This window comes from Phalacrocorax aristotelis, chromosome 1 (genome assembly GCF_949628215.1).
Source record: "Phalacrocorax aristotelis chromosome 1, bGulAri2.1, whole genome shotgun sequence".
NCBI classification, from domain to species: Eukaryota; Metazoa; Chordata; class Aves; order Suliformes; family Phalacrocoracidae; genus Phalacrocorax; species Phalacrocorax aristotelis.
The window spans coordinates 85,091,917-85,106,739 of NC_134276.1; the positions used below are offsets into that span (position 1 = coordinate 85,091,917).

Here is a 14,823-nt window from a genome sequence, read left to right on the forward strand (position 1 = left end):
CTGCCTCACAATTAGTTCAGAACTACCGTTTCTATTTCACGCTACATTTGACAGTGTCGTTTAACAACCCTGCTTTACCTGAGCTATTATTTTGATCTCTAGAGCAATCCAAATCAAATGGTTTCTAAAACCCACAAAACGAAAGATGTATCGTTCCATTTGAGGAGTGTCCCCTAGTGTGTACTATCCAATACTCCTCCCAGTTCAGTTTCACCATTCACGTAAGGCAGCACTTCCATACAGTAAATAGTTCAAATTTTTCAAACAAAGTACTTCTTTTCAATAACAACGTAGCAATGCTAAGTACGATGACTGTAACATTACATGTTCATTTAAAATTATATTCACGTAAGTATGTACTTTTTCTGTTATGACTCTTGTAAAAGGCAATATGTAAGTATATACAGGAACACAGCAATTGCTGTTGCAATTAAAACATTCATTAAACTTATTCGATGTAGTTTTAACCTTTTCGTTGCACGATTACCTGTGATGTATGCATCTTCACACCAGTAATTCATGGGCATTATTACTTACTTTAAGATTACATTAGTGAAAAAGAAGAGAAATGAGAAGAATGGAAACTTCAAAGACAAGTAACTGAGTGGATTAGGCACTAATCCTACTAGAGAACCTGGAATTTTGGAATGAATTTTAACACCAACATCACCCATTATCCTGATACATCAGTTAGATCTCGGCGTTACTTAAGGACTTAAAGACTCAATTGCAAGGCCTATCAAGTGCATTCAAGATCCCACCTACAGTGGTTCCTATCCCTGAATCTCCCCTCCATGAAATGAGGAATAAAGTACGCCACAGCAGTGATGCATAAATAGAAGCCTCAAAAATTATGATATATAAACATGATATGAATGTTATAACAGGCTCCCGAGCCACTATTTCTACATTAAAATATTAAAATATACTTTGATTTCAAAACTAAATATACCCCACACACATTTCCTTACTAAGCAACATTAGCTACTTTACACACATAAGTAAAATGACAGAATTTTAAGAGGTGCTTTTGCATGAGCGGGACTTACATCCATTTTCACCTCTTCGAGAGCCTTAGAAATTTTTGAATTCAGTCAGGTTACTGACAACCTGAACAGGAAAAGTGGGCATCAAGAAACAAACATGTTGTAAGAGTGTCACCTACTGGTAAAATCTACTTCTGCACAATTTCTGGAGTTCATAGAAAATATATTTATTTTACCTGGTGCAATATCTGAAGTTTCATGATCCTACACAATGCAACAGATCATGAAGAACAACAGTCACAACTAAAATCAGCTTTTTTAAATAATAAAAAAGAATGTGTGTGCTAGAATTATTTCTGGAGTCTTTTTTTTTTTTCTAGAACAGTATTAGATACAGTTGCAATAAAATTCACAAAGAACATAATTAAAAGGCTCATCCAAAAAAATAAATCTAAGTTTAATAGTAGAGGAAGATGGGGGATATGGAACAAAACAAATAACTCTGCTGCCATACAGTGAATCCATTTCATTAGCAGTTCACAGACTATACACTTTCCCTTTAAAGGAGTTAATTTAAAAATTATAATTTGCAACAGAAAACTCATGCTAAGCACTACTCTCAAGCAAATGCATTACTTTTCTGAACAGCTATCTTCCTGTAAAGAACAATAACAATTTACCTATCGTTATTATCCAAAAGTCTAGAAAGTAAAGCAGAAAGCTTAAAAATATATAATGGGAACATGACCTGCAAATAATCAACCAAGATGAGATCAAGAAGTTGAGGGACTGTGATCAGTGCTCGTGTACATCCCTTATTTTCCCTACTGAAAACAAATCTGTGTTAAAGCGGAACTGAAGCCAAAACCTTAAGGTGGTACTTTGATAGTGTAAATGATATGGCAGTTATCTGTATTCACCAGACCATATCACAGGTCTTCTGGGTTTTTTTCTTCAGAGTACACATTTTTAATTTAAGGCTAAATGAAGATATCTAATCACAATTTCAAATCTTTCAAACAGAGCTTATAAATCACAGCTTATTAATATTTTCCAATTCTAGGTCTCATTTCCTTTAAGTTTTCATCACAGATATTCAGCTTCAGTAATTTTTTCCCTACAGTATTTTGAAAACACAATTTTGCCTGTTTTACATTATTAAGTCATTATCCTCCTTTTTTGTATGCAGAGACTACCATTTTTCCCAAGTTATTTGAAATCTGAACTCTACAATACGTGCAGTCACTTACACGCCAATATAATCAATATCAATATTCCCCAAAACAAGGAATACAGGGTTATACAGGGTTTTCCTCCTATATAAAGTTACTCATGGGTGCTTTTGCAGAATCCTGGTTGAGCAACGTAGTTGTAATGATAGTCAGTAGAAACAGATAAACAGCTAAAATCATACAGATATTCAGCATTGCAGGCAACTCTGCATTTGCACATTCAATTGTTCCATTTTGAACAACAACAAATGTACAAGTCACAATTGCCTCATCACAGAAAAACCTTTTACAATACTCAGACCTTTTCACTAATGCAGACAACGCTCTCTACAGTACAATAATCGTGTTATTTTAATTGAGAGACAGTTGCCAGTAATATCACTTCCCATTATTTCAGCCACCTTTTTCCCTTGGAAGCCTAACCGACAGTCCCAGGTTTTATTTCTAATAAAAAAGGTTCCAATTTCCATAGATGCAGACAAAAGGAAAGCAAAGTAGACCAAGATATTTTTTATGTACTTTAGAAGAAACTACCTGCTTTGGTGAGTACAGTTCTGAGTATTTGAATGCTTAGCAAATAAAGAAGGGATGTAAGTAGGTGCATATTTTATGGTTGCCCCTGAGTTCCCCTGCCAAACTACATATTTGTCTTATTTTTTTAAAAAGAAAATAGAACTACTGCCTCACCAGTGCCTTTCTTCTCCCTCTTCAGTTTCCAAAGGAACAGGAACCAAAAGAAAAGTACACTGCTTTGGTCCTAAGTTAGCACTCAGCTGAACCACACAGTGGCATCACAAGATATTATCACTGCTGATTCAGTGTTTCCAATTAACTTTCTTGATTAATGAAACATCTACACCAGTTCAGTAGTTCACAAGCTTTACTAATCTGCTTCTCTTCCAACCTTCTTTGTTGATTTCTTATTATATAGAATATCTAAACAGTTTTTAGCACAAGAAGGACTCTGCTAAGACAGATTATTTAGCAGTTATAATTATTGATAGTGCAAATTTCCCCCTTGGAATGATTTAGATCCATTTCTTGCCCAGAACTGAGATGTCAAAGATCAGATTAAGAAACTGAAATATGACCGGTAATAACCCATTTCAGAACCTTAATGTAGCTCTGAACAAAAGAATGTCATTACACATACTGTAAGCATACTGCTTCAGTTGTAAACACTGTATTAATCTTCTGTGACACATACATTCACTTTGTTATTTTCTTAATTTTATGCCCACATTATTTTCTTTTTAACATATATACCTTACTTGCCCTTGAATGCAAACTGCAAATCACTTAGTTAATTACTTGTGGAATAAATTATTTTCCCAGATGTATTGTACTAATACACACTACAACTTCTGTAATAGAAGAAACTGCCGGTAGGGCTGCAGCAGACAAGCACCCATGTTCCTGACTTCAGCTAAGTGTGGAGCTCTTTCATCGGAGCCAGCAACTGTGAACAACCCTTAGAAAAATGGAGAGAAACCAGCAGTTCCAAAGGGTGACTCACCCCCTCCCAATGACCTGACTGCATCCTGAAAAGTTACCTGAGGTGACTAGCTGAAATGCAGTCATGAGAAGTTAAATAAAACTGGCACGAAAAAGCACTAGAAACAAAGATGCCCCAGAATCAGTCTTCTGTTCTATCCCTCTTGCTTCCCAAAAATTTACAGTAAGCTTTAAACATCTTCCACATTTTACAAGGTATTGCTGTTATGAAATTGACCCCTCCAGAGAAAGAGTACGTCTTCGCATACATTCAAGAAGGGTGAAGGAAGAGACCTCTTACGATAGCAAATCCACAAGTTTGATGCCAAATGCAAAGTTAACCTTGTTCACCTGAGGACATTTCCAAATGCCACCAGGTTTTAGCAGCAAGTCTCACACTAAAACTCCAAAGGTCTCTAATTTACCTTCAAAAGTCCAGACTAGATTATCTCTCCTATACAGATAAACAACTTTGACAAGCAGGTCAAATGCTTTAAAAATCTCCTATTTGCATGTTTCAGACTAAGCAGATGTGGAAAAAAAAGATATTTACTTAACAAATCCCAACAAAACTCTTTTGAAGGAAATGGATACAGAATGAGCAACCCACTCAATTTATTGCTAGAACAGATTTTTACTTCTTACACCAAGATACTACATTTCTCACACATAGTTTTCTGTTCTTTTTCATTTTCTTAAAAACCCTCTCTTACAGATCATTTTTGATTTTTACTATTATGACAATGTGATACCATACTCTCTTGGACTAGGAGATACCTGGAAGAACTCCACTCTCAAATTCTACCATTGCCATGTAATACAGAGAGCCCTGTCATATCCACAGCATTGACATTTTCCTGAAAAGGACTGTGAGATGCATGGGGAAAGATGGGCACAGTGGTTATTTATACTATTTGTATAAAGGAAAGACAATAATTTTTTTGACAGCTTTCCATATGATCCTTATCCTTTTATATACATTTATATTTTGATAATAGCTTTGTGCTACACTTTCCAGCTTCCCTTTATATTTTGTTCTCTAGTAAAGGCAAACTAACCATTATTGTCTAATCCCAGCATCAGTCTACAGCCAAAGAAACTATTAACAAAATTACAAAAGTAAAGCTAATGCAAACCACAGAAGCAAGGAGGTGGAGGCACGGGACTATTAAAAGAAAACACCTTTTTAAACAACAGTGAATAGGGACCGTGGACACCATTTTGCATCCTATCATGTAAAAGCATAGATAAACCTTTATTTACACAAAGGTAACTCCCTTTTTAAGAGAAGATGTTCACAAAACATATGCAGGAAAAAAAGAAAATCAGTACTTACAACAGGGGTTTTTGTGTCTGAGTCAAATTCTGTAGAATTTGCATCTGAAACAGAAGTTCAAAACAAACACAGTACATTTCCATTGTTCTACATCCACTACAAACTCATCATAACAGTTCTGTGGAATTCTAGGACTTGTTAAGCTCCAGTCTTGTATGTTGAAACACATACTGCACCACTTTTGAAGCAACCACAGGAAGCGTATGACCACAGTCACACACATTTCCTTTCCTACTTCCCAAAACCTTTTCCTCTCAGCTCTTAGAGGCAGAAATCCATTGGTGACCTAAATCTCTTTATAATACTACTGCAGTGGCTATGGTTTGGGTACTCCAACTAATGAAAGCAAGTGAGAAAACCACTTCTCACTTTTTACTCTTCACCACCTGCATGCTCTAGAAAGAGACTAGAGGTGAACAGTAAGCACACTTTCTCCTACACTCCTTAGGCCAAGAAGCAGGTTTCCAGCAATCTGCATAATAAGAGTTCCTATTCCCTTGTACGGAAAGGTAGCACAGCGTGCTTAGCTGAAAATGATCGTGTTGCAAGAGCTAAGTACCTAATGATCATAGGGTCTATATAATAGTTCTAATAACAGATATGCATTTCACATACAGAATAAAATCTCTTCTAGGCAAACCATTTTCACACTACATACTGAGCTTACCTTTCCAGTTCAAACAGTTTCTTGCAAATTCCACAACTGCTAACTGCATTCCCAGGCAAACTCCTAGAAGGGAAAACAAAACCTCCAGAATTTGACAGGACAAAGAGCAGGACTGACAAAGCGTTTGCTGTTCTGTCTTAAACTTGACTGCTTAGAAATCTTGGTACCCAGTTTATAAACGCAGACTTACCAAAAAGCTAAACCAAAAATGGCTGCTCTTCAAACTCAGCGCACTGCAAATACATGTGACATAATTATGTGCTTTAAGCGCTTTCAAAAATAGTTTTTCCTCCCATCTATTTTACCAATGAAAAAAAATAAAGACAAACAGAAGCTGAAAGCCTGTGTATATCCAGATTCAAATTTTGCTTCAGCAACTAGTCATAGTAGTCACTTATAAAATCGTAAGATATATGGAGTAGGAACCAAAGCCTCAGAGGCACTTACACAAACAGCACTTAGCTTATAGGCCAGATTGCATCTTTAGACTTTATCATAATAAAATATATCAGTAAATCAACAAAAATCATTTAAGATAGCAAATGTATCCAAAGGCACCTATGTTTTCTGTACCGTGATTAATATCTATAATGATGGGGATTTAACTGCAGTGAGAAGCAAAGACTCGCCACATAAAATGTGAATATAGCAAATAAAACCTTTGGACTAGGGGTAGTCTTTTTCTTCCGTCGTTATACAGCAGATATATTACATGACTATGACCCTGGGCATTATTTACAAGGCATGTATTCACAACAGCACACGTACTTCCCTAAGACAGGATCCTTCCCTAGTGTGTGTTTGTTGTTTTAGGGTTTTGGGGTTGGTTTGTTGGGGATTTTTTTAATCAAATCAATTAGCTTGCTATCGATTAGCTTGCTGTACACCTCCAAAACACAATAATTTCTGACTCTAATGATCTTACCAAGAAAAGGTTTTTTCTTTGTTCTTGCCCAGGAGATGGCTTGGAGTTTGCCTTCTGTTCCCCTAATTCCAAACCCTCCTGGGACCAGAATTCCACTGTAATGACAACCATATATAAAGCAATCAACATGTAGAATCAAGACAGCTATGGAAGTCCATACAAATTGAAGACTTTTGAGGTTATAACAAATGAAGCACAATGCAGGAAAGGCATGTTTTATATAACCATTCAGAATACACAGAATTTAACTCTAAATTTGGAGATCTGTCTCATCTACCCACCCCAATTCTCATCTGACAAACTTCATGCTTCACAGTGAAATTCCTACTGCTTAAATACGTATTGCTTAAATAAACTAGCTACATATTCACTTAACACCAGAATTTTACGTCTCCTAAGTAATGCTGAAGAAATTAATGCATTTTGACAACAAACAACATCCCTTTACAATTACGAATTGAAGTCCTGGCAATGATTCCTTACAGAGACATTTGCAGAGTGTCACCAGCTTTTATCTAACTACCTTTCAGTACGATGCATGTTGACAAAGAAAAAAACTTTTACAACTGACCTGCACTGTAAAGAAAGTCTAGCTATCAAAAAAAAACCCAAACAAACAAACAAAAAAACACCAAAAACCAACCAACCCCAACCAAACAACTGCAACTTGTCTAAAGAGATTAAAGCAGAGTTTGAAGATATAGGTTGATACTATAATTTGCTACATCTGAAGCTTGTCACATCTACCCATTTATGTAAGTAATGGAAGTTTGGAATGACTGAGAAATTATTTACTGAAGCATTTTTCATCACATGAAATAACATGGTCTGCATTTGGGATACAGAATACCCAACGCCACTTACTCTGCTTTGCACAGTTTATGCCATGCCTGGTGGTATTTCACAGAGTTCTCCGCTTCTGTAGAACGTTCAAGTTCCGTTGAATCTATGTACTGAAAAAGAAAAATATGTAATGAAATAGTGATTTCTTACACAAAAAGAACACCACACACTACATAACCAACTTTTTAAAAATACTAAGACAAACCTATTAAGAATTTCAAGTGAGTTTCCCATTAACCCTGTAACAGCTTCACTGAAGAGCCAGTATTTGCTCTAGTTCTAGTAATCCACGCCCTTTTCTTTGCATGTAGCTCCAAAGCTCTGCCTGCCTCCAGTCCCCCAGGTAAGCAGACTTGGTAGAATGCTCCATAGCTGTGTACCCAGATTTTCTTCCTATGGAAATCAGGGCACCAGTGAAGGGGTGGTGCTGCCCTTATCATGACATCCAAAGGAGATGTGGCCAGGGTGTTCACTTTCCTGGCTTTTGGGTGCAACAGTTGATCTAACCTTATCACAGGCTGGATAAACCTGCATTTTCCAGCCTGTGAGAAAGGCATTCCTGGGGGACTGACCTGAATACATCAACTGCAGAGAGGGAGGCAGATTCATTATGTGTGTCCTACTAGAAATACTGCATTAGAATCTCTACTGCCATCAGTAAGCATGGCTCCTGAGGTATCAACAGAGCAAATGAATGAGACAGCTATGTACTGTACCGCACTGCACTGGGGACACAAAAGATCAGAGTTTGATTCTTGGTTTTGTCAGTCTTTTTCTCAGAATAACATAACTAATAGCATCCTGCTGTAGAGGCCATCCCCCATAAACACGAGATCATCTGAAATGACAAAACTCATTTGTGTGCGGAGAAATGAAACTGACAAGAAGATTGCTGAAAGCTTTCCAGATAGGATTGCCTTCTAGCAAACATTTTCTACATTTTCCACACTCCAGAAGGCATCAAAAATACAACAGAAAAATAACTATTTATAAATGTTGTTATTCTATACTAGTCGGATACTACAGGATAAACTAAAAGGACACTTTATCGTGCTAGGAGGTTGGAAAGAGAAACTAATTACGACTGAAGTTAATTGTGGCTTCCTTGCCAAACACATTGAGCCAGCATATTTAGCACTTCAAGCAGCACCAGCATTTCATCGTTCAGATACGTGGATGCTAGGTTATGAGCTGGATGCCACATAAAATATTAAGCATTTCCTTCAGAGCACAGGATTATATGGAGAGCCTTTGGACAAAAACACTAAAAAGGAGGTTAGCACATGCAGGTAAGTACAGGAGGAGCCCTTGTCTGTTAACAGTTCAGCACCGCACTGGAGCTCCAGCAATCATCGATTCACCTGCTTGTTAATGGAAAAGCTCCACCTAACTTAAGACTAGCTGCATACAAAGCTAACCGCACGTTTGAAGACTTGGCGCCTTTCACTTTTTTGCTATAAGTGAAGTTATTTTTCATATCATACAAGTTTCCCACTGTGCAGCTGCCCATATAACACGCTATTTAGAGTGACAGAATCGCGTAGGTCGGAAAGGGCCTTGGGAAGTCTCTAGACCAACCCCCTGCTCAAAGCAGGTCAAATTATAGCAGGGCCATTATAGCAGGGCCATTTACAGTCAAGATCTGAAAATCTCCATGGATTAATTCTGGCTGTTTGCACTTTTTCGTTTCTCAGGCACACAGAAACAACTCTTTGGAGTATTTGCTCCATAATCTTCCCAGGGAAAGAGGTGAGGCTGACTACCTGTCATTTCACCAGATCTGCCTTTTGCCTTTTTTGAAGATTGGTGCGACATTTGCCCTTTTCTAGTCATCAGTTACTTCCCCCGACTGCCGTAACACTTCAAAGCTGATGGGAGAGTGGCTTCACAACAACACCAGCCCCCTCAGCCCTCTGAGACCCGTTTTGTCTGGTCCCATAGACTTGTATATGTCCAACTGGTCTGAGTACTTCCCAACTATATGTGTATGTATATCATGGAAGAAAACTTATCATGGAGGAAAGCTTACCTGTTTCCTACAAATACATTTTTTTTTTTTTTCCCTCCATGATACCTCCTCCCCTTTCCCTTCAAGGGTTTCCCTTGGAGGGAAAGGGGACAGATTAAGCCTTAAGACATAAGCTCATAAGCAATTTCTTCTCTAAGCTGAGTTTCTGGTGGTTTCTTTTGGTTTGTTTGTTGTTTTTTTTTTTTGGGGGGGTGGTTTTGTTTGGGGGTTTTCTGGTTGGTTTTTTGTTTTTTGATTTGGTTTGGTTATTTTATTTTCCATTATACCTATCGATTGGCTTCTTAGTCACATAAACACATAAAGTTTACTTGAATTCTGCTTAGTCCTTATAACTTCAGACATACGTTTTATCAGTGAACACTACACGTAAGTTCCTTGATATGTAGGAAAATATTTCCTCTTATTAAACATGAAGTTATATTGTTTTCTTTAGTTGTTCCTTAGCTGTTTTACAAAATTGGTAGCAACCAGTTCTCTGTCTCTATGCTATTCAACATTCAGCATACCTTACAGAAGACAAGAGTAGGACACTGAGATAAGCAGTTTCTGGGTTTTCTCCTTTTCTCTTGATAGGAAGGGCCTCTTCCCCCTCCCTAGAGAATTAATCAACCCACTTCTCTCAGTAAAGAAGTCCTACAGAAAAAAATAGTTTAGATTTGCTTTTGTTTGTGCATCTCTGCATGCCTCCCCTACTTGAGAAGTTTCTGGGATGACATCAACAATGAGAAGCAAAAGATGAAGGATTTGCAGCTGATTGATGTGCCTGACAAGCAGTAGGATGATACTGTGAGAAAACAACAGGGTGATCTCGGAGCCCACAACAGTGCAAGCCACAGTGAAAAGTACATTATATATCATCACAAGCTGCTGCAACTACTTCACCATCTGATCAACAGTCCATCAGAACCAAGCAGTCATGGGAGGGTACAAAATATAATTGGTTATTTTGGTACAGGGCTAGTCCCCTTCTCTATCAAGTCACTGAGAAGGAAACACCTGAGGTGATACATTCCTGGAAATCTGTGTTCTCAAGCAAACAGAAGTATGTTACCAGGTTTCTGATATGAGAAATTAATTCTTCAGTACTCAGTCTTCATGGTTTAGGGAACTTACCATCTTCTCCCAAATGATGTTAGAAATATCACTGTAAACAAGACTCCCATGTAATCATTACTCTGTGCTTCATTAAAGAAGTACATACGCACCCCTGGTTGTTCTGGGTGCTCCCATTGCTTCTTGCTGGGGTAGATGGACTGAGACAACAGAATGGTGGCTGTATCTTTGGCCTGCTGCCTTTAGCGACCTGGTAAACCATCCTGGATATTAATTACCTTCCTCATCAAAAAGTGGTTAGTTCCAATGAGAAACTTTCTAGAGCTGAGAGAAACAGCCTTGCACAAGCATTACCTAAGCTACCCATGCATAGCTTTTGACACACTGAAATTTTCACTCTAATATCTTCTATTTTTTATATCATGAAAAAGTAATTGATCAAAGGTCACAGGGGTCAGCAATTTTCAGCAGTTACCAAAGTGCACAAACACGTGACCTTGCCTCGATCACAGGCAAGAGACCAAAACCTACTGAGTGCCACACAGCCTGCAACCGCCCACTTTGATCAATTTATCTTATATCATTTAATGAATCACTCTAAAGCGGCATGTGTTGCTGATAGCTGCAACCATTTATTACTGCTTTGCTACTTCAAGTCGCTAAAATGTCCCTGCACCCATTAAGTGATAATACACGCTTCCACACTGCTTCTCTGCCCCAGACTTGCCAACCCTAGCAACAAAATTCAGCAATGGAAACTGATAGTTCCACCAGGGAGAAACCCAATAACAGTTTTTCCCCGTGTAGTTCAACTTTCTATTCTCACTAAAATGAGACAAATTAGATCCCTAAATAGTCCTTCATTCTAAGAACTACTGTCTTGGAGAAACTAAGTTTATGGATCAATTACAATATCATTAGAATCCCGCTGAAGAAAAAACGCACAGCTCTCAGAATAATAACTGAAATGAAGAGCAACAGCTTCTGGCACTGGATTTTAGAAAGAAACTAAACTGCTTTCCAGTTTACCTATTTTCTCCTGTCTTTAAGCTAATCTCATTAACATGATAAGCAGTCTCATGAGGACAAGTGAAACCTACCCTTGACAGAAAACACAAATTTGCAGGTAAAGTCTGCTTTTTCATGAGATCCTGTTTTGAGTACTTGCAGCATTCCTTTCAGATAAGTTTAGCTCCAATAAAATAATTAGATCTGTAAACACTTCTTTAAAAACATAAGATGCTTGGCCAGTCTGTATTTATCTGCATGATTCATCTTCTAATTTCCACATGAATTAAAACTGCCTCAAATGATGGGAACTAGTAGTTCCTGAAAGCAAAATCCAGAAATATCCTCACCATTAAATCCAGTTTGTGATTAATTGCCAGCGCAGAGTGTTCCAGAGCCTTGAAAACAGATGCATAGCAATCACTTAGTTTTGTGTACTTGCCAACGAGAGCTATGGAACACACCTTCAGCAACCTTTCATATCTGACAAAAACAAATTTTTCAGTTATTACACTGATTTCTACAATGAAATCATTTTAACAGTATTTGCTTTTTCTTTAACTTCACGAAACATCTCCTAAAATCTCAATACTGACAATGTTTTTAAACCCAGACCGCTCACAAGTATTCATCAGCAGCATGCTACTGATCCAGCCCAGTTTGGTGACTTCACAGCAGTTAAAAGACTAACGTGAATCAAAACACTTCTAGGAAAAGCAGCAGGAGTTCGAATACCTGTCAGCCATTTTCTTCCATTTCATTAGAAGATCACTTGGCTGGTCATCAATAGGTAAATTTAACCTCTGTTTAAAATACTTAATGATGCCTTGCTCTTCCAATAGGATTGGTACTCGGTAAGTGGAAGAAACATCATGGATAAATATCACCTAACAAAAAAAAAAAAGCATAACATGAAAGACTTACCTAAAAATTTTTCATAAGAAACATACATTCTATTTTTTGTATACCACATGCATTTTGCATTCTATGTACATTCTAATTTTTAAATACTTTTCTTTTGAATGAGCAGGGCAGCACAGCCAATATTTAAGGTTCCACAAAATCTATGAGGAAAAAGCTACCCAAATGGTAAAAATGTGTTTCACTTTTTCATCACACCATCATACAAAAATAGCTTGTCAAGCTTATCAATGCATCTGTTTGAATACAAACATCTGGCCCCACAAGCAATCATGCTTGCTAACACCTTTCTCCCTCTCTCACAAACTTGAAGAATATTAACTGGGAAAGAAAGAACACATATGGAACCTAACAAAACAGACCCAAATAGGTTGCAATAAAGTTTCCTGAAATAATTTTGTTAGTGAATTAGGCTATGTTATTAATTAACAAGTATAGTTCATTCAAGGACCACTGAGTTAACAACACATTTATAAATTGCATCCACGCTGCTGGCAGTTAGGTTCATTGCACATGGCTTACACAAGACTGGCTCCAGGTCACCCTGCTTGAGCAGGGGGGTTGGACCAGATAACCTCCCTTCCAACCTCATCTAATCTGTGATTCAACAACAGCAAATACATGGGGAAGGTGGGCTGAAGAGATTGATCCCCTTGAGATTGTAAACCACTGTTCTAGACACCAAATAAACTGTAGCATCTTCTCTACTGGCGTTGCACGTAGCTCCAGGAAGAAGGCTGATGATGCATCTAATCCTTCAGTACACAAGAAATCTAGGATGATTCTAGAGAATATATAGACTTCTGGCCAGTGTCTTCTGAAATCCAGAAATTCATTAATTTTAAGACACACAGGGGACTTAAGAGCAGCTTTGCAGAATTCTGAAGAATACACTTATGAAAAGGAGATCAAAAAAAATAATAAGGCTGCAACACAGTATGGTGCCTGGCAGCATCCCAGTTCAGTCCACTGAGTCTAACCACCAGGGACACACTGGTGTTACACAATGCAGTGCTGTGGCTAGACATCTGAGCTAGCCGGAACAGCACAAGAACAGCACAGCACTCAGTCTGGGATCATATACTCAGCTTCTCATGAAAGCTGTGACTGGTACAACTATTGAGCTTCTACCCTAATAGGCAGAACTTTAAAAAAAAATAAAAATAAGAGTGCCATGAAGACAGCTCCCCCCCCAGCCAGGGAGCTCTTAGAGAAGGTTCAGTTACACATGGGACCCTCGGTCCAATTAGACCGGCATAATAACTGCAGTTAGAATCTGAGTATTCACATGCTTGCACGTGGACCAATACTGTCAGAAAAGCACACACCATTTTTGTTTGATAAAACTTCCACTTGTCCCTCTCTGGCTGGAGAGGAACCACAAAGGCGTTTCTGAAGGATTTTCCAGAAGCTAGCTCAAGGGTGTTGAGTTATTGAGAATTTTCCACATTATATGTGGAATAATGTATAATTATATTTATTATATATTATAAAATCATGCTATAAATAGCTATTATCTGTAACTAATAATATACATATAATAATAATATACATCTATTATTGAGAAACCATTCCACAGAGAGTAAGATGGAAGCAAGATGATGAGGTAATGGCCACACTGCCCTCTATGTCCTCATCTGGGATCTTAATATAAAAGTTTTTACCTACATACCTGCAGAGAGAGAGATCAACACTGGTACATATCTGAAATACAGCATAACTGTTGGCATCTACTATCCCTTTAATGTGATCCCTTACACTGAAGGGTAACACGTTCTCATTTGAAAAAATATTAAAGAGCCTTTGATTTATCAAAACTAATATTTGAATAGAATCAACTACAGAAACTGTTATGGCCAAAATAATACATGAATTATAAAAGGACACAACTACACAGTACATGTTCTAAGCATGTTAAAGGGCATGAATAGCCTATCACATATTATCACAGTAAGAGTGTTCACATGGCTATGATGATGTATGGACATAAGCAAAACCCCTAGCTTTAACCACACTTTGTTCATCCATTACTATAACCACCTAAGATGATTTATGGGCAATAACCAACCATAGCTTGGAAGTGCACATTTTTCACTATGTATAGGAATTAACCATGCACTCAAAAATCTATTCCTTTTATTAACTTTTTACACAACATGCTCTTAAATTGTTAATGACTGACAAAAAATCTAACATATAAACTCCCAATATTTTTAAAGTGTTATAGTGTACATGACAGCAAGATAAAAATTTTAAAAAACAATTACATATTAATGGAACGGTCTGAAGTTGAAACCAGAAATGCACAGAAATATTGGTATGCTTTGCC

General features: G+C 37.5%; 1 protein-coding gene across 9 annotated transcripts in view; it reads right to left on the minus strand.

Annotated features, from left to right (window-relative positions):
- The window catches only part of CTPS2 (CTP synthase 2), a 74,650-nt gene that overhangs the window by 45,552 nt on the left and 14,275 nt on the right, over positions 1-14,823 (minus strand). For all 9 annotated transcript variants that reach the window (XR_012661055.1, XR_012661056.1, XM_075096167.1 and 6 more), the window contains 6 exons: positions 12,309-12,460; positions 11,924-12,056; positions 7,505-7,593; positions 6,641-6,735; positions 5,716-5,778; positions 5,049-5,092 (listed from right to left, as the gene is read on the minus strand). Coding sequence is in view for 7 of the 9 variants with exons in the window: in XM_075096167.1 (XP_074952268.1) it covers positions 5,049-5,092; positions 5,716-5,778; positions 6,641-6,735; positions 7,505-7,593; positions 11,924-12,056; positions 12,309-12,460 (576 nt within the window). In the remaining 2 variants the exon portion in view is untranslated. The remainder of the gene's footprint in view (positions 1-5,048; positions 5,093-5,715; positions 5,779-6,640; positions 6,736-7,504; positions 7,594-11,923; positions 12,057-12,308; positions 12,461-14,823) is intronic.